This window comes from Carettochelys insculpta, chromosome 10 (genome assembly GCF_033958435.1).
Source record: "Carettochelys insculpta isolate YL-2023 chromosome 10, ASM3395843v1, whole genome shotgun sequence".
Classification (NCBI taxonomy): domain Eukaryota; kingdom Metazoa; phylum Chordata; order Testudines; family Carettochelyidae; genus Carettochelys; species Carettochelys insculpta.
In genome coordinates, this window is record NC_134146.1 from 47283818 (window position 1) to 47304921 (window position 21104).

General features: G+C 43.1%; 1 protein-coding gene across 2 annotated transcripts in view; it reads right to left on the reverse strand.

The window, feature by feature from the left end:
• DIS3L2 (DIS3 like 3'-5' exoribonuclease 2) overlaps positions 1 to 21104 on the reverse strand; it is a 256171-nt gene that overhangs the window by 95695 nt on the left and 139372 nt on the right. For both annotated transcript variants that reach the window (XM_075004083.1, XM_075004085.1), the window contains exons 12-13: positions 13409 to 13521; positions 5421 to 5528 (exon numbers count right to left, since the gene is read on the reverse strand). In XM_075004083.1, coding sequence (XP_074860184.1) covers positions 5421 to 5528; positions 13409 to 13521 — 221 coding nt within the window. The remainder of the gene's footprint in view (positions 1 to 5420; positions 5529 to 13408; positions 13522 to 21104) is intronic.

Below are 21104 nucleotides of genomic sequence, written 5' to 3' on the forward strand. Positions count from 1 at the left end.
TTTTGACAAAAACAAAGGAAATTTACATACTATTTTTAAAGTTTTTCATTCCCCTTTCTTTGTGGGGTGTGTGGGGTTTTTGTTTTGTTTTGCTTTCTTTGTTTAAATCAATGGACCAAAAAACCCTCCCTATCGAAAGCCATGGAAATTTCCTGTAAGGTAACTAAGATGCTGCAGTAGCTCTTCAAACTCTACGCCATAGGCAAAAGGCAAGTGGGTTAATGGAAAATACAAAAACAATTAGCAGGTTAATGAAAAATTAACAGTTTGCATTTTAATCAGCCAAACAAAGGGGTTCTCGTGTGCCTGAAAAGATTTTGCTCCAAGTAATGAAATGAAAGGTGGCAATGGTGAGTTTCCTTCATTGGAACCAAATGCCTTCTACTTTAATTCTTCCATACAAACCCTTTATAAGCAAAGGAACACTCCCCCTCAGCCCCAAGTGTGATATTTAAATGTTTTATTATCTGTCTTTCTTGTCAACCTTCCAATCTTTAGCTACTAGTAACTACTGCATGAAAACAAGACCCTTATCAAATCCGGTTCTTGCCACCGTACGATCCCAAAATGTAAAGACTGAAACACTTAAAAGTACATTGTCTAGCTGTAGGTGAACAAATTCCAGCCACACAAATCTACATTAAAATGTAGAGGACTGGACAAAAACAGAAAAGGAATTCCCAGTAAAAGTAAGGCTTCTTTCACAGCAGGGGTGGCTAAGATTGTGTATTTTACAAGATCATGTAGCTGGATTCCTCCTTAATATGGAAGGTGCAGCAAAAGGAATTCAGGCACCAATGTGAAAAGTTAAATCTTCATCTGAACAAATTGTCACTGATCTGGGCAAAGCTGGGAACTCCCTATACCATGTATAAACTATCTTAAAAAAAGTCAGACCTAATCAAACATTTCCTTTGCCTTCTAGTTAGACCACAGGCTCTCAACCAGGGAACTGGGATCCCTCTGGGGTGAAGTCCTCAAGCAGGTTTCACAGCATCAGCGCTATCTTCCTTTACTTTAAGACAAGACTGAAGTAGCTACCAGGAGTCTCTTACTGGACAATGGGGTATGAAAAATGTTGAGGAAAAAAGTAACCGTGGTTTTCAAAAGTGGCTGTACAACTGCACATCTCATTTCATGAGCCGCTAGTGCACATGCATATTGGTATTAGTGCAATCAGCTCGTTACAAGTCTAACTGGACATCTGCCTGCACATTTGTAGTAACTGTACATGCATGTTTGGAGAACCACACTAAATATTTGCAAGGTTGCTTTCTCAGACAAGGTTTGCTTTAAACAAAGGAACAAATGGAATCAACTACAGTAATGGTGATATTTAGTCCCAGAACTAAGATGTATCCTATAGTGCATTATTAGGTATTGTTTATAATACCGTAACACCTAGCGGCTCCAATCATGAATCAAAGCACCATTCTGCTTAGTGCTGTACGAAAACAGAACATAAAGATGGTTTTGTCCCAAGGAGCTTACAACTGAAGTACAACACAAGAGTCAACAGGTGAATAGAGGCAGATGGAGGAACATAGGAAAACAATGAAATAAAACAGGTGATACGTAGGGAGCACAGATGTATCTGGCTGTGTCCACACATCCAGATGTTTGTCGGTATGTGAATGAAGGATTAAACAGGAGTAGTTAAGAGCAAAACTCCATAAAGCTGCTAGTTTGGCAAATTTGATCAAAGCCAAGAATTTCCTTCAGGTCTCAAAAACCTGCGGCAAATTTTATCCTGGAGCATGTTAGCTATCATGGACTGAAGTAGTCTTGAAAACAGATTCAGAATGAGAAACACAGTGGCATCCAGATCAAGCAAGTCAGTTTCTATATCATGTTTGTAGTCACTCTTCTTTCTTGTTAGCAGGGAGATTTGCTTAAAAGTGGGGGTCATCTGTTCTGATGAGCTTAATCCCCATCTGACAGCAATCCCACATGGCAGTAGAATTGTGCCTTCATAACTCCTTGCTGTTAAAATAACCAGAGTATTGTACCTGCTGGGCCGGTGTAAGCAGCAGGAGGGGGAAGAGCAGATAAGCATTTAAACAGATCCTATTTCAGACAGATGTCAGAACACAGAATGGGTAGCCAAGTGGCTTGGGAGAGTACAGGGAACCACAACAAATGTGGCAAAGGAACAGGGTGGGTTCCAAATGATGTTTGGGTAATGGTTTACCTTGGAGACAGCTGACTGATGAATGACATTATTATACTACATTGCACAACTGATCCAGTCCTAGTCTTGGTGTTTATAGAAGATCTCTTGGCAAACTTTTCTGCCATTTTTCTCTAAAATATCTTATTGTCCCTCCCAGGAAGCAACATGGATCAGATTTCTGTTTTGCTGTCTGCAATTTAACCATTCAACCAAAATCTCACTTTTTCTGCCTGACTAACAAAAGCAGAAGCCAACTCTTCCAGAGTTCTGTTAATTTCCCTTTGGGAAGCTTCTGATACAGTCTGATACAGCCATGGGAGATCAACCAGCCTGTGTGTGATCACAGGATGGTCACCTTCAGGGCCAGGCATGAGAATAAGCACCACCTCTACCAGCTGGTGCTGAATTCGACTGCTATTTTATATTCACCATCCCTGCCTGACCCCTGGCAGACAGCTGAGCTAGCTGCTGCAGTGTGTTAACAGGGTATGCAAGCTCAATTCTTGTGATGTTTGGTTCTTTTTAATACACTTCAATAACACTAATAATGCCTCTACTACTAACGTACTACTTCTAATGGAGGTTTACTGGGTTTCACACATGCACTGAACATATTATATGGAGACAGCAAAATAGACTGTGGATACATTTTGCCCACATGAATGCATATGGATGTCTGTTGTCAACTCTTTCAAACAAATCTAGACCAGACGGAGGTGGTTGTGAGCCAGGAAGAACCACAGCAGGTGTCTCAGACCACAGCAGTTTACATCTCTTGTTAGCAGGATTGTGTTTTTCAGCAGCTCAGAAAATGAAACCGGACAAACCCTGCCATGTTCATTTATGTGCAGGGCACAGCAGGTAGAATGTCTGCTGCAGAACCTCACCACGCTCACACTGACCCGGTGCAGCGCAGCTCTCCAAACATACTGCGTCCGAGTGACAAGAATGGAGCGGTTAATACATAGCTCCTTGAAAGAGGCACTTTGCAGACTGAACATCATGACTTCCCACAGAAGTTCACAGGGCTGCATAATTTCTGGACCAGACAGCACAGCCCGTTAGCTCGTGGGTGGTAACAAACCGTTCTCCTATAAAGCACTGAGTGATTTCAAAACCCCCCACAAGATGGCATCAGTGTGTAGAAAGGGTTAAAAAGTTGCCGTTGTTTCACTCATTAAAAATCCGTCACTCCCATGTAGGGAAACGGTGGGGATTTTTTTGGCAGACCTGCGAACTGGAGGTTTATTTGTGTAGCGAGGGGTAATACTGCTATTACTAACAAGCCCCCACTCTACAGTGAGGCTGTCAGGTGGGGCTTTATAAACCCAAGATGAAAATACTGTTTTGGAGACCTGCTGTGCTCCCAGTCTCTTTTCATGTTACATCATCGCCCCTCACAGCTCTGCACGTCGCTGACCAAAACCTCCAAGTTCAAAGGCCAACGCTCAGCAAACAGAATGGCCTGTTGACAGACTTCAACTCTTCCTAACCCTGAAAAGAGGGAATGATCCAATTTCTCCTGCCTATACAAGCACCACAGTGTAACAGCACTAGAGGCACTTTGCCCTGACTCTCAAAAACAAGCCCCGGGAGAAAAGCCAGATTAGAAAAGGCTTATGGTTGCGTCTCATCTAAGGTTCACTAACTTGCCTTCAATTCTTATTCAAACCCAGTGACCCAAACTTCCATTCAGACTTGAAAGGCTTCCCAGGAGAAACCTGTTTGTTGAGTTGGCTGGAGGCAATCAACCATCTTAGAGGAAAGCGTAGACTCTGATGTCATAGAGCCTTCCCCCTGGAATGCAGCCTGACTTCAGAGATCAGCATCTCTGGGCAGACACAAGAAAAGACACCGACTCATCCAAATTTTCACTGGCTGAAATGTGATAGATCCAAATATTGTTCCAAAGTCGAGCATCCATATCTGAGGTAAGACCAAGCAGCTCAAAGAGCGCACAGTGGTGAATAAAGGGCCAAATGAACAGCCGGCATTAGAAGGCGCTTTGAGCAAGTAGAACTCAGGATACAGAAAGCTGATAACTCTCCAAACAATAGTGTAAACCCTTCAAAGATGCTGACAATGGGCCTAGGAATAGACAAATTTCAACAGTGAAGAATTCTGGATACAGAGTTGCTGTGGAATTTTCCAATGAAGCCCCATAGCTAATACACACCAAAGGAGTCTCCCCGGGCAATGAAGCAAAGCTAATTTTCATTGGAAAGATCACCTGAGGATCAGGTCACCCAAAAGACAGGCACTCCAACAACCTTTGCAAGGATACAATGCACCAAAGCAACACACTCATGGGAAAGCAGCTGGCTTGAAATACAAATGAACTCTTCCTGTGTTCCAAATCCTTTTTTGGGGGGCGGGGGGGGAGAAGGGGACAGGCCGTCACAGTTCTGAGAGAGCCCTGCCCTCATAAAAGCAGAGTGTCATGTTGCTCAGAGGGATGGGAATAAAGAGAGGGAGAAATGAAGACCCAGGAGTAGCTGACTGGACCCTCCACCTCCTATTATCGGTCAAACATGACAGCCAGCGGAATATCACTTGATGCCCTCAATGACAAAATGCTGCATGCGCATCCCTGAACTAATACAAAATAAAGGCGACAGTCAGTGACACACTGCACAGCTTCAAAGAGTACAGCAGGGCCTTTTAAAAGGGACTACGTCATGAGGTGCCCATTAATACACATTTTAGTTCTGTAAGCAATAACCCAACCTCACGGGTAAGGGAACAAGCTGCCCGCCACCAGATCAGGAAGGAGTATTTTCCTCAGTCACTGGCTACGTGTCCAATATCCAGTGCTTCAGGCAAATTTCACTATTGTTGGAGACAAGATCCTAAAAACAACAAGCCCTGTGGCACCTTAAATGCATCTGACGAAGCAGGTCTTTGCCCATGAAAGCTTATGCTCCAAAAAAAATCTGTTAATCTACAAGGTGCCACAGGTCTTCTCATTGTTTTTGAGGCTACAGACTAACACAGCTACCTCTATGATACTTGTCAACATGCAAGATCCTAAAGAGACAAGTGGCCTAACATGATGCAGCAAAAATCCTCTGTTCCTAATGTCCACCCTCTCCAAGTCCACAACAGTAACCCTGTGTCCATCCTTCTTTGTCTGATATCATGAGGGTGCTCCAGCCAGTTGTTCCATAGGACACGCTGTTTGCGGGATGGAAAAGACTCCTGACACCTTTCTTTTGAGCAGATGTTACTGGATGACTTGTTTTATTACCTTGCCTTTGGGAGTCATCTTCCACATTACAGAAAACGTCAGTCTGTCTTTCATGGGATTGAGACTGCACAGCTCCTCACACAGCAGCCTGGGAAGCATAGGGATCACCTGAAAAACAAGACAGCACGTTACCTGCTGTGGTCCTGACTCTGTCCCAGTGCCAGGTCCCTAACAAAAGCAAGGGAAAGGTCTAAACACAGTCACTTGAACAGAGCATCTCTTCAGCTCTCAAAATTACAACTTATATGCCTTCTAATGCCTTCTTGCTGCCCCTAACGCTAGGAGGAAGGGAGAAAGCCAGGCGTTTTCCAGTAGGCAGATACATTAGAGTTGATTCCTGGATTCCATTCCCCACCTTTTCATATGTAGACTGACGTTAGGTAAGTAACTGAACTTGCCTTAACATACCCTCTGCAAAATAGCTATAAAACTTTGCTTTGTCACAGAGATGACTTAAGGCTTTACTAAAGTTTGCAAAACATTTCAATAACCTGGGTCAAAAGGCAGTCAGATACTGGCGGGGTAACCAAACATAGGCGCTTATTTTATCACTAGCCCACATGCAGTAAGGGGATGAGAAGCCAAGACAGGGAGCAATGATTATTTTTATTGTGCTCACATCCAGGTCAGCACAATACCACTACATATCAGAACAAGACAGAAGTCATTAGTTGAGATTACATCTGTGAAGCAACATTCCATGTCCAATCAATATTTGTGGAGTTGACCCCTGCTGCTATCAAATCACTTATTCCTAAACAGACTGTAGCCGAGAGTAAAGGTTTGGGGCTCGTTTCTCTTACTGCGGCAAATCAGCGTAACTACAGTGATTTCAGTGGCACGATGCTGATTTATACCAGCGAGGAGTTGTGTTTCAGGATATTTTCCAGGAGACACCTTCGGAAAGAGGATCATATTTAGCAGCCATTTAGTGAGCCAAACTTTAATGATTTCACATTGCATCTATGTATTTGCCCTCTTATCATTGACCCTTTGGAAAAACAGTGAATATAGTAATCAAATGTACCACTATTAAATTCACCTTAACAGGCACTGTTCCAAGTCCTGAAACCTACAGGCTTTAGAGATAGTTCTGCTGTGCCTGGAACTCTAATAACTGGGTTTTTAAAAGGCACAAGACAAAAAAAAAAAAAATTGGAGTCCCTATTTTTTCATATTTACCTCTAGCTTTCAAAGAAGGCCCCTACACTATTTAGTCGCTTTTGTAGTTTGGCAACAGGCCATTGCTTATAAATCCACAGTAACTGCACTGCGTGTTAATACCAAAAGGCTCAGTGTACGGTTTCTGACAATTCAGAAGCCGCTTTCAACATGAATCAGCACTGTTGGTTGAAGCGGGAAGGCCAAAAGGGCATAGATTGTGATAAGCTGTTTCCCTCAACACGAAGGCCATCAGCAGTGTTATTCCAGTTGTGAAAGGACGTTAACAATACTAACAAGTTCATAATTTACAGATCTACTACGTGAGGTCTGCCATGCTGCCTGGAAAGGCCAACCACAGAAGGTTATAAATTTAGAGCGACTTCTGTCAACACATAGCAGAAAAGTATTATGCAGAGGAAGGTTATGGGATGTCAGGAATTCCCACTTTGCTAAAATTTCATGTGACGGTTTTGAGTAAAATTCTTACTGACATATAGCGATCACACCGAACAAGTGGTGGTAGTTCAATAACATTCCGAAAGGCATAACCCAGAATAAAGAATGCAGTTGCAGGTGCCTCTGCTCTGGAAAAGTGGCATCTTGCAACAAGTACAAAGAGGGAGATCACATCCAAAATAAGGACCTACCTTCTGGGATGCGGGCATCAGAAAGCACTGAACACAAGAAAACCTTTTGGTTGATATCAAGGATAGCTGATTTGAAAGCTTAATGTGCATGCCAGCTTTCTCCTTCTCTGATATCCTACTGAAGTAACAAGATTTTCCTAGAGAAACACAGGATCCAGTATGTTTTGCATGAAACCTCTGGTGACCCTAAGCATAAAATATAGCTCAGATGATAAAGTGATGCTCTTGTTTTAAAACAGTTCTCTTGCATGTACCTGAGCACAATTAATAACTGATCAAGAGACTAAAGGGGCACAGAAGTGGTTCCGATGATGTAAAACGCAACTAAGCTTTAACTCAAATTATAATTATAGCACTAACTGCTCATCTTCGAGAAATTAATTGTTTCAAACAAGCAGAGAAGTATTACTCCCATTTCACACACAGGGAACAGGAGGCTTTGACTGAAACCAGACAAGTCATTGCGCAAGCCTGTTTCAGACCATGATTCAGCAAGGTACTTAAGGACATGCCAATATGTACTGGAAGATTGATGTGCTAGTTGTAGATGTGCTGGAGTTTGATTTAGCGTGCCAATTGGGGCTGTGCTGCATTGAACAATCAGGCAGTAGACCTGGCCCAAGTGAACACTCAGTGGGCCTTCTCATGAACTTAGTTACACACACGCTTAAGTGCTCTGCTGCATTAAGTCCTTAGTTTTGCATTCACACCACACGTCCATAGTCCTGGTCAGATGGCTGTGTCAAATTTTTTTGATTTTCCTACAGAACTTACAGACAAGAAATTCACAGTTGTGACGTACAAAGTTGGGGTCATGACTGGACATTTCATTTCAAGGCCTCACCCCAAACACAATACAGCCAAATACTGTAAGATAAGCAATCAGATGTTCAGTTTAAGACATAAGTGTGGAGTATTTACACACAAAGCAATAACAGTTCCGTCAGGTTGTGAGAGAAAATGCGCTACTGAGTTGTCCTCTAGCTCCTTCTTTCACTCAAAAAAGGATTTTGCAATAGGACTTTTGGAAGACGGGGTAGAGGGAGGAGCATTATGCTTTTCAGACGTACATATTTAAAGACCTGTGAAAGATGCGCCAAGTGTCATGATGTATAGCGGTGTCTCAAATAATCAACGGAGGCCTCATCTCTTCAAATCCTTACTCTCAGAACGTGCAAGGCAACCATCTGCCAAGAGATAGCTATGTATGCCAGCCAGTACATGGATTAGGATGGAATGCAGAAATTCAACTGGTTGAAATGTAGAAAAAGCTTTCTATCTTAGATGTGAAATGGCTTCCTGGGCAGATACCTACAGGCTGGGTACAATGGAGCCCACCTCCTTGAACTCTGTTTTTACTATCAAAACAAAAAAGCAGTCAAGCAGCACTTTAAAGACTAACAAAATAATTTATTAGGTGAACTTTCGTGGGACAGACCCACTTCTTCAGACCATAGCCATAACAGAACAGACTCCGTATTTAAGGCACAGAGAATCAAAAACAGTAATCAAGGAGGACAAATCAGAAAAAAAAGATCAAGGTGAGCAAATTAGAGAGTAGAGGGGTAGGAGTGGGGGGAGGTCTGTTTTTACTGTAACTGTTTCAGTGATCAGCCACAAAGTTACCACCATGATCACAGATACAGGGACTCAAGGGCTCTCCCATTCAATTACTCTGAGAACTATAACTGCAGGGATCCAACGGTAATCAGAAAAAAACGGAAAGTGCAGAATTAGCAGCTGATAAGTACAACACTCTCTACTGTGGATTTGCATTTTAAATGAAATTATAGGCAGGGGGTTTAGCCTTCCATCTCCCTCCTCAAATAAACCTTCTTCCTCCCCATCTCCAAAGTACCTGGCTGACTCAGCCAGGGCCCAGCCACCCAAGCAAGTAAAGAGCCTGAAAGCAAACTGTTTCTTTTTGCCCATGTTTCATCTATTTCCCATGGTCCTTTCCCAGTCAGTTACGAATCTGCTTGCCAAGCTTTGGTCGCCCTAATGACACCAAAGGGGCTGAGAAGGAGAGCTGAGAGAGACCAGCTGTGAGGAACTGAGAGGTATGTCTGAATAACTTATGAATTCAGTTTGATAATATGAAGTTGTATTTCGAACAACTGCAATATCATCATGCGTACACGGGCAGGTCCACTTCTGCTGACAGATCCTGTAGCCTGTACACAGCAGACAGCTACAAAGGGAAATACTTAAGGTTAACAACAGTACCTTAAACAGCCAAAGCTTGTGCAAAAAAAGCCGCTCAGATCTTACAAATTCAGTCTAGCTGACCCCTCTGAAGGGAGGGGCAAGGTGGGAGCAGTGACAACTTACCCCAAAGGTAGAACAAAAGTTGCCAGGAGGAGTTTAAAGAGCAAGCCTCATGGCAAGAGAGGCAGGAAGATGAAATGTGGGACAGGATTTGAGCAAGGTCAGTGAAACCAGGGCCAGGGTCCATGAGGGAGAGATCACCCAGCACAAGTTATATGTACCAGGGCAGGGGGACACGCCTGCCTGCCTGGACAGCAAAGGTCCCTAAGGGAAGGGTGAGATGGAAAGAGACCTGTGCATAACGCTCTTTGTTTTGCATGAACCTCTCTCTTTTGAGGTTGGTACGTTAAGTAGAAAATAGCATTAACTTGCTAGACTCCATGCCAGGTGAGCGACTGTGTGTTAACCGCTGCACAGCTGCCGCATGCCCCGGAGAGAATTAAACTGTAATCAGGAACATTAGACCTTTGAGGTGGAGTTCTGGGCCAAGAAGGTGTTTAAGGAAGTGGCCAATCTACAGGGGTGGGGCGGCAAGGGGGTGGCAGCAGAGAGATTCGTGGGGACTTAAGGCGGGTGGGCTAAGGAACTCCTGACAGAGTCAGGGCTCAGGAAACTCCAGGGAGGAATCAGATCAGTGACCTGCTGAGGCGTCACAAGCTGGAAACAGGCAGGGGATCCAGAGCGTGGAGATACAGCTTTCCTTCCCAGCAATCCTCGTGGGTGGCCAGCAGGGAGCCAGAGTTAAGCAACAAGCAAGTTAAGTAACAGCAGCATAAGGCACAGGTACTGAAGATGAAAGTTCTCTTGTGCATTGTCTTTCTGTGGTTATAAAACTTCACATGCCCTGATACACTGTGCAACAGCTGGTCCCTCTGGCTGGCAGGTTCGCATAGTATCATGTTCAGCCCTGCTTCTGAGAACATTGGGCTTTGGGGTTTTGCTTCTGGGGTTGTTAAACTGCTTCCGGAATCCAACAACTAGTTTCCAGGACTAGTAGTGATTCCTGGAGAATTGGGGCAGTTGAAGGTGGCATACAACACGCTGCGCTGGGAAACTCCCCACTGGCTTTAAAAGGCAGAAACATCTGCTAGAGCTGTGGCTGGCTCACTTGCCAAGTTCAGCAGCAGGTGAGCCAGGGCAGCTCTATAATCAATGAGAATAGCCACAGGGGGGTTTCGGGGATCAGCAGGGGGCAAATCAATCAATCAAACAAGAACAAAAGGAACAAACATTGTTCAAGAATAACCCCCTGGCATTTTCACAGTGTCACAGGGGCTATTCCCCCCCAAATAATCTAATTCCTCTGTTTCCCTTGGCTTACTGCTCTCCATTGGTTCAGGCTGATTATGGTCAGTCTCCTGACTTTCAGGAGTGCCCCTTCATCGTTGGTCTATGTTTTATATTCCCAGTCATCTTAGCTTCCATCAGCTGCTCTGCCCTGATGCAGGGAGGAGAACCCTCAGATTTAACAATGGGGTGGGCTCAGTTAGCCTATCACTCATGAACTGAAAGACACTCAAAGGAAATAGGCAATTTGTTTACGAGCCAAGATTTCTGCTTAAGAGTTTTCTTTCTTGTGTCAACACTTCCATGAATTCAGATTTCGATCAACTCTTTGTGACCCAGCTTGACGTTATCCAAATATCAACACCCTGACAACCTGCTGGTGTCAAAAGTGAATGTCAAACTCCTTGGACCCAACATGTAGACAGGCTTCCAGTTCCAATCTTTGATCTCTAGTATAAAACAGGACTACTAAATTACTATCGGGATTTATGGCTGACCTTTCACTTGAGTTACTTCACACCTAAAACAACAACACTGTAAGACGTGCCAAAAGGGAGACAACTGTTTAGATTATTTTTCTTGCTTTTTTAACACTGGTTTCACTCTTATTTCTAAACCTCTGCTTTTATTAAACAAGCTGTTAGCCATTATGCAATGATTTGCCTTCTGGAGAAATGGTTCAAAAGAATTAAATATGACGATTTATTTAATTTCCTCTTTGGGAGAATTTGTACTATTCTAATCATGGAACCGTCACAGCTGCATTTATGGAACAGTTCCATCAAAAGAAAGTCTATTTTCTATGAGCGTGACCATACCATCTTGTTTCAAACCAGCTCTTATTACCCTCTTCTGTTCAGGGCCTCACTTATTTTTAGCTATTTTCTTAGACTTAATATCCATCACATTTAAAACTACAAATTTTAAGATCCAACATGTGATAAAATGTTGACCAGGTGAGAGCCACTGGGAAAAGTCTTCCTTAATTTCAGTATCTAATTTGGTTTGCACTCTTAAAAGTCTATCTATCCAGGGTGAAAGAGCTAACAAGCCAAGGCAGTTGGAGATCAAACACAGATTTAGGGCATGAAAAGGAATTATGTAAGTGGAAATCGTGGTTCAACGCAAAGAATGAAATCTAAAGGTGGTTGAAATCCATCAACTGTTCTTCAACAGGAAATTGGGTTTTCAAACAAATGATTTTTTAAAAAGTGCTTTCCATAGTTTTTTTTTTTTTTAATGTAAGAAGCCAGAAAAGCAAAATATGTTGATTTGGAAATTCTGCCACAGTTCTCTTGTGTTTTAGTTCAATTGCCTTATATCCCCATTCTCCTTTACGGCAGAGGCTTCCTGTAGGACTGTATCTTCAAAGACCTACCATGTCCACCAACTCTCATTCTCATGGAAGGTGGAGTCAGATCATCATAATAGACCATGGTGCATTACTGGAGAAGCAGTCCAACCAGAAAGCCCATAGAAGAGAGTGGAGAATGAGGCAATGCAGCAGCATTCTCAAATCAAAACTTTTCTGTTTCAAGCCTTCTTACAGAGAACGACTGCTTAATGATAAGTGGAACAAAGTCTCCAGATCTACACAGTAGCACCCTTCTGCACCCGTGTCTTGCAATGAGAGAACTTTTCCAAAGCACTTTAGCCATTTGAAACCCTAGTGCATGGACCCACTGCTCCAACTGCTATCCCAAGTGGCATCCCCATTCCCATAAGTACATAAAAAATTCATGTATTTCTTTGGACCCTCTAAAACTAAGTCCTGTCACCAATCCAACTAAAGCCAATACCATGGAAATAAATTATACATCAACTACTAAGAATAAACAGCTAGTAACGAAACCCAACAGACCTGGACAATCAGCATAGAAGAAATAGTTGTGAATCCCCTGTAGGCTAGTAGACAAAGTAGAACAGAGGATCGTTACTGGGATGTGGCATTCAATAAGCCCAGACCAATACACACCCACACACACACACTAATGAGTAAGCTTTGTTAGAACGTTCCAGAGCTATCAGACTCAGCACATGACGGTGGGAAAGAGAAGCATTTTCATGAGGGAGAAGCAAGTGCTACCAACACAGGAAAGTTTTAAAACCTTCAACAGTATTTCTAGACAGTGTCCAAAGAGCAGTGAAAGGTCACAGCACTGATCAAGACACTAAGGAATTAGCATGCATAGGCTACTGCTGTCAAAGATTACCTTCCAACCTCTAGCCACTCTCGGACAGACTGACACCAGTACAGCAAAGACAAAATTTCCCTGTGCAGCAAATTGGGCAAAATCTTTAGTTTCCAATGGTCATTCAAGCTTCCACACAGATTTGAAAATGCCACCTTAGGAAATGTAGCACTTGTTTCTTAAGTTGCTTTGATGCTTTCTAGTCTATTTTACTGCATAATGAGATCCGACATTCCTGTTTTACGCAATGCCTTCATTGGATGTACGGAGATCTTCCACGTTGTTTTCCATGTGTTAAATTCACTTGTTTCTTTTAGATTTACTATAGTAATGGTTTGAGTTTGTTTCATTGCTTCTGATAATGATCATTTATAAGGAATTTAAGATAAAAGGGAGACAGGTTTCAGATGGAAGAGAGAGCTAATCTTACCTTCTGCACTAGATAGACACTAGTTGCCCTTCCACTGGCCACTTGATCCAGGGCTGTTCCTTCTTCAACAAAGTAACTCACATCTGCGATATGAACACCCACTTCAAAGTTTCCTGAAATTGCATAGGGAAGTCAGAAGGCAAGAAGGAAGTAATTGCATCCAAAAGTCACCTTTCAAGAAACATTTCTACAGTTTTACAATCACTAGACTTTCTGCCCGATTGTTTTTGCCAGAGCAATTATTCAAGAGTTATGAGTTCTATGCGTTAACACAGAGCTATCGAAAATGAGACAGCAAAGAAAATATACACGAAAATGACAACCCGCTGCGCTCACAGATATTGTGCCCCTTTGGACAGGTCTTTACATTTCCCGTTGTGGATTCTTTTGCCTGATTCTTCTATTTAGCAACTGACATGAGGAACTCTACTCTTTCTCCCTCCCATGTCACTGTCCAACCCTGCCACAACCTAACCGTATAGTTGACCATAAAACTGGGGCTGACAAAAGTGGTGCATTCAATGATGTTACCACTGATCACCCTCATCTAAAGTTGAACTGTGAACTGCAGAGACCTCAATTTGGGGGCCCACATAAGAACTCTGGGTGCGACTGAGACTTATTTCTTTATCTAGTGTGCCTTCATTACACCAAGTAACTATGCACTTAGTAAGAAGCATGTGACCGTATCTTTCAAATCTGAACCTTGTTACAATGATCCAGTTCAGCTACTTGGGCTGAACCTTAAAATCCTCCAGGAATCTCAGGTAGTGCAGAATGCAGGTAGCAGGCCCGTTATGCAGTACTTCGAGCAGGGAACACACTATTCTGTTGGCTCTGAGGTCTGCGCTAGTTTCCATTTCATTTCTGGGTGGAGCATCAGTTGCTGCTTAAGACCCTGGACACCTGAAAGCCCACCACGATAATGCTGCAGTTACAACTAAAACAGGTATTCGCAGCCCCTTGGTTTAAAAGTTAATGGGGTTATGACAAGATGTTTACCATGAAGTAGAGTTGTTAGCTTGGGAAGTAATTTAATCCCTTGGTCCAACAGAGCCCAGTTTGTTGACCTTCAAGAAATACGACGTGTCCTCCCTTTTTTTTTTTTTAACGAAAAGCTGGACAAACAAATTTACAAAGGCAGATTGTGAAGAACTTCAAAAAGCTCTCATCAAACTGAGCGATTGGGCAACAAAATGGCAAAAGAAATTTATTGTGGATAAGCGTATGGTAATGTACATTGGAAAAAATAACCCCAACTATACCTACAATACGATGTGGGCTAATTTAGCTATAACTAATCAGGAAACAGATCTTGGAGTTATCCTGCATAGTTCCTTGAAAACACCCATGCAGTGGGCAGAGGCAGTCAAAAAGGCAAAAAGGCTGTTAGGTATTATTAAAAAAGGGATAGAAAATAAGACAAGGAGTACCTTACTGCCCGTACATAAATCTATGGTACGCCACATCTTGAAGACTGTGTACAGATGTGGTGGTCTCACCTAAAAAAAGATATCCTGGCACTGAAAAGGTTCAGAAAAGGGCAACTAGAATGATCAGGGGCTTGGAACAGGTCCCGTATGAGGAGAGGCTAAAAAGATTGAGACTTTTCAGTTTAGAAAAGAGGAGACTGAGGGGGGGACATGATAGAGGTATATAAAATGACAGGTGTGGAGAGGGTGAATGTGGAGAAGTTATTTACTTGTGCCCATAATATAAGAACTAGAGGACACCAAATTAATGGGTAGCAGGTTTAAAACTAATAAAAGAAAGTTCTTGTTCACTCAGCGCATAGTTAACCTGTGGAACTCCTCGCCAGAGGAGACTGTGAAGGCCAGGACTATCACAGAATTTAAGAAAGATCTAGATACATTCATGGAGGTTAGGTCCATAAAAGGCTATTAGCTGAGGGTGGGAATGATGTCCCCGGCCTCTGATTGTTAGAGCCTGGAGATGGATGGCAGGAGACAAATCACTTGATCGTTGTCTTTGGTCCACCCCCTCTGGGGCACCTGGCACCGGCCACTGTTGGCAAACAGGCTACTGGGCTGGATGGACCTTTGGTCTGACCCAGTAGGGCTGTTCTTATGTTCATATGATTATCTGTGCAATACTTTTAATTCCAGTGGTCTGTTAATTGTTAATGGGATTTTTTTTAAACAGGGGTCATCCTAGATAACGCTGTTTGTACTGCAGATATTTATCCTTACATTAAAAAACCTGCAATTTGCAACTTTGTTACTCAGTGCTAGTAAGAAAAAAAAAATAAGGAGTTTTACAAGCAGGTGTATAAATAAACCATGAGTGTATAACATGACAGTTTTCATGTAACTTCTGAATTTTAAGTGTAATTTGATAATGAATACATACAATAATGAAACACTTCATGGACAGCACAATCTTCTGATGATAATACAATTTAGTATGATGGAAACTGAAAGTTAAAAATAAGCATATATGAAGGTAGCTGAAAAGTACACAGAAGAGGGAATGACAGAATTTAGCTTTGTCCATCTAACCTGTATTCCATTAAAGTGGCCTGGAGAGAGTAAATATACCAGGCCACAGTAGGAGAGTACAAGAAACCCATCCCACACTGAGGCACAAATTCCATAAGCCATTAGAAAGGTTGGGAGAAATTTCAGTAGATTAAAGATCAAATGGTTCTCCTCAGAAAGCTGCCTACAGCTGTGTTGTGATGTTGTTATCTGACGCCCTGAAAGCTGCTCGACATAGATCAAGAGCCCAAGCCTGAAACTACTTCGATAGTAAGTCTAAGACCAACAGTTTGACCAACATTTTTAATGTCACAAGCATTTTAAACCAAACTTTCAAAAGGTAAAAAAATACTGATTTCTTCTGAAGCCAATATTGTAATGTACTGACCCTACAGGCAAATCCTGACCAACGGAAAATGGAGGGGAGGGTTATTACATCATGACTTTAATAGCACCTTAGTTCAATATGCGCACTGTTACATACGTGAACTTTTTGTTCTCGGCAGAAAAAAAAATTGACGAACCGAAAGATCTCATTACATGAGATAACAAAACACGCAGGCAGCCAATAAAAACACATAGAGCAGAGTTAAATTTCACTCAGGATTCCCACCAGAGCTTCTAAAAGCAGAAGTCAACTTGACCCCTCTGTGTTTGAGCTTCTAATGGAAACCCTAAGTAAATATTTTGTTACATATAGTGATATAATGTGCACTGGCAGCTCTCAGGTTTGTATCTCATAAAGCATGACTCACCCATCATCATCCCCACCTCCCCTCAACGAAGTCCAAGAGAACATTAAGATACAGCGTAGAGATTTCTGTAACCAGACAATATGACATCTCCTAAGCCATTGCTTTTAAAATGCCCTAGACAAAATACCACACTAATCAGTTCAGCAAATGCTGCTCAGAAATAATGGCCGACTGAGCTCTTCCGATTTAGCTGCTATGGAAATGAAAGGTCTTTGTAGACAGAGAAATGTGGCTCCACAGAACTCCCCTCCAGGTTTGTGGGTATTGTTTTCTCTTGGCTCATGGATTTTCATTTCAGTGTCACAAAAGCAAAAGCTGTAATAGGGGCATCATTTCCTAAGGGAAAAGTGTGTGATGTGCAGAAAGGGAGGAGAGTTAAACAAGCTCATTCGGTTATATTAAAAAAAATAGGACAAATGTTGAGGTCAGAAAAAAATTGTTTGCACTGAGTACAGAAGCATTGGTGAAAGAAAGGGTAAGCACAGGGCAGGCCATGCATGGCCTGTAGCATTCTATAACGAAACCCACATCCACCTTCATTGTTAATGAGGAAGTACAGTTTCAGAGCTGCAAATCCCAGGATATAACGCTCCCTCCTGAGTTTCTAGAGCACCTGTCTTCCCAAAGAAGTTCCACACACCACTTGTTTCGCCACTGAAATTCAGCTACATCCAAAGATACAGGCTACGTCTACACGTGCACCCAACTTCGAAATAGCTTATTTCGATGTTGCGACATCGAAATAGGCTATTTCGATGAATAACGTCTACACGTCCTCCAGGGCGGGCAACGTCGATGTTCAACTTCGACGTTGCTCAGCCCAACATCGAAATAGGCACAGCGAGGGAACGTCTACACGGCAAAGTAGCACACATCGAAATAAGGGAGCCAGGCACAGCTGCAGACAGGGTCACGGGGCGGACTCAACAGCAAGTCGCTCCCTTAAAGGGCCCCTCCCAGACACACTTTCATTAAACAGTGCAAGATACACAGAGCCAACAACTAGTTGCAGACCCTGTATATGCAGCACGGACCCCCAGCTGCAGCAGCAGCAGCCAGAAGCCCTGGGCTAAAGGCTGCTGCCCACGGTGACCACAGAGCCCCGCAGGGGCTGGAGAGAGAGTATCTCTCAACCCCCCAGCTGATGGCCGCCATGGAGGACCCCGCTATTTCGATGTTGCGGGACGCGGATCGTCTACACGTCCCTACTTCGATGTTGAACGTCGAAGTAGGGCGCTATTCCCATCCGCTCATGGGGTTAGCGACTTCGACGTCTCGCCGCCTAACGTCGATTTCAACTTCGAAATAGCGCCCAACACGTGTAGACGTGACGGGCGCTATTTCGAAGTTACTGCCGCTACTTCGAAGTAGCGTGCACGTGTAGACGCAGCCACAGTGGCACTACTGCAGCACACAGACGTGTGCTGATGCCATAGCAGCCTTAAACAGAAGTTTAAGATTGGACGTAAAGAAGACTATTGCACCCTGTTGAATGAGCGGAGAGGAACTTGGGGTTTGCCTTCGGGGGGTTTGATTTCAACCTTGTGAGGAGTAAGCGAGGCCAACAAGAGAAACTCTCCCACCGACCTCCCTCGGTGAGGATGGCCAGATAAGTTGATTGTTGGTAAATTGATCCCAGCTAAAATGAAATTGCAAATCTACAATAAACTTTAAGGTCTAGTGTAGACCTGGCCTAAATTAGGCAGATTCTCTGTTTCAGCTTTCAGCTCTGGCTTAGATTCTAACATCCACTTCAGTGAAAAGTGCCACGGGAACTCTGATGGCCAAGAGCAGGCAGGACCTCATGGTTTTATATCAGCTGAAACTAATCTGCTTTGACAGACAGCTAGATTTTTCCATCCCCTGATAATTCCATCTTTAAACTGCACACAGACGAGAATTTTAGCATTGGGGGATTAGGGCTGGACAGAACTAGGTCACTAGATGCTATGGACTACGGCACATAGTTCATGTTATACATGCTCATAATACATGCAGAGGGAAGAGGAGAGATGGTTCAGTGGTTTGAGCATTGGCCTGCTAAACCCAGGGTTGCGAGCTTATTCCTTCAGGGGGACATTTAGGGATCTGGGGCAAATACATTTAAAAAAAAAAATCTGTCAGGGATGGTGATAGGTCCTGGTGTGAGTGCAGGGGGCTGGACTCAATGTCCTCTGACACTCTCTTCCAGCTCTAGGAGACAAACATGCTGGAGGGAGAAAAGGAACTGTTTGAAATCAAACAAGAGCACATTTTGCGAGATGAACAGTAGCTGCAATCATATCACCGATTACATGCAATCGCAGAAATGCTGCAGCTGAGAAACAATGCTGTTTCTCACCTTACAGAAAGGCAGCAAAACTTTTCCAGCAACATATTCTGCTCCTAGTTTAACAACAATTTAGCATCTGGAGAGGACACAAATCATGGCTCTGTGCCATTTCCAAGTTCCTGCAATACACTGTGACATGCTTAAAATTAACACATGACCGAGAAAACAATGATGGTAACTCTCTTCTATTTATCTCTAAGATCATTTGCATAACACCAGTACTTGAATTTTAGATGACTTCTTTTCCTGAAGTCCTTTTACACAGCGATACCAACTGAGCATCGTGGAAGTGACTGAAGTTTTACAAATAGGATTAGGACTGGTTTCAGGAGTGGGAAAAAACCAGAAGTAGATGTTTTCATGACGCTGTAAAGAACGAATGAAGACGAAAAACAGAAATATGAGATTGGAGCTAAACTCCTTCAAAGAGGCGCTTTTTCCAGAATTTCCACAGATGTATCAGCAGCTCTCCAGATAGAATTATGAGAAGGAGACTAACTCCATCTATTAGTAAATTAAATGCTGTAAGAAAATCTGTCATAGTACCACATACGGTCTTTGTCCACAGCAGCTAATAAATTAAGCACTGAGTGTCCTAAAACCACTTTATAATAGGGCTTAAGAGCTACCTTTTATATCACAAAACTAAATTTGTATAGTACACCTTCATAACAATTTCTGCTGGCACTTTGCAAACAATGCATTAGAGAGCTCTGCTTTCATATGCCAAAATCCTACGCCAAATCGTTTAAGTAAAAATTTAAGTATTATGGGCTGGCTTGACATTTAAACTCTCTGCTAGGAACAAATTCCACAGCCCTTCCCATCTGAAGGGTAAGTAGATAGTGCTACATGAACACTAGTCATTCCTGGGGCCCAGGCAATGTGTAAGGTGCAATCCTTCAGCATAAGAGCAGCAAACAGTAGACCTCTGAAGCACCAGGGATGTCCTTGCTGCTGAACTTTGAGCTGGCGGCCTCCATTCAGTATACCACCATACCAGATGCCTGTGACAGGCAAGCACAGTATTGCAGGAGACCATTTCTGGGGTCAACATGGAGACACATGTATCTCACAGAGTCGGAAGGGCCCTCAAGAGGTCAGGGAGTTCAGTCCCCTGCATTCACAGCAGGACTTATCACCATCCCTGACAGGTTTTTTTTTCCCCCAAATCTAACCTACCCCAGACCCTTAGAAGGCCCATTCATGGATTGAACGCACAACCCTGGGTTTACAAGGCCAATGCTCTAACCACTGAGCTATCCCTCCTTCCTAGGGCACCAGGTACTCCTAAACCAGCTTATGACACTACATAATGCTGGTCTCAAGATGGTAATCTTTTCAAAAGACCTAAGTGGTTTAGGAAGCCTAAGCCACACTGACCTCGCATGTGAGACTTAGGTTCCTAAGAGCCTACACTCATATTTCACACGATCATGGCAGGCCTGTGGGTGACTCAGGTTCTGAATATGACTAGTGAAGACCACAGAACCATGTCCACCATTGGGATGGGGGACATAAGCAGAGACCCAACCATTCAAATCTTATATGCTCATTAGCATTTATATTCTAGTAGCCCAGTATTACAACAGGGAGCACTTCCTGCTTGTTGGCTTCATGCTTTTGTGAAGCGACCAAGTGAATTCCAAGTAGTGAGAGTCAATATCAGGTACAACAGAATTGGCAAGAAGATGTCCAGCTGGTGATCTTGCTAGTTCAGGTGGGAAGTGTAAGAACCTTGTGTTAGAGCTCCCATCCCACAGGGGAAACAACCTGAGGAAGACCTTCGCCAAATATTTGAAAGGAGAGAACTTGGTTCCACCTGTATTGAGTAAATGTTTAATTTCACAGTGCAGGGCAGGGAAGAGAAGTAGAACTCCCAGAGATCAAGTGCATCACATAAGAAGCTGAGCTCTGTTTATACAGAAGCCAAAGGGAAACCTGAAAGCAAGTGCTATACAATTCGCTAGGCAGGCACAGCATGGCGGGAAAAGAGAGCATCTTGTTTCTTAGATGCATCAAACACTTGTCTACAGTGGAGGCAGCCCACCGTGTCTCTGGTCTGCTATAACACCTGCATCCATACTGCGAGGAGAAAGATGGCCAAGGCC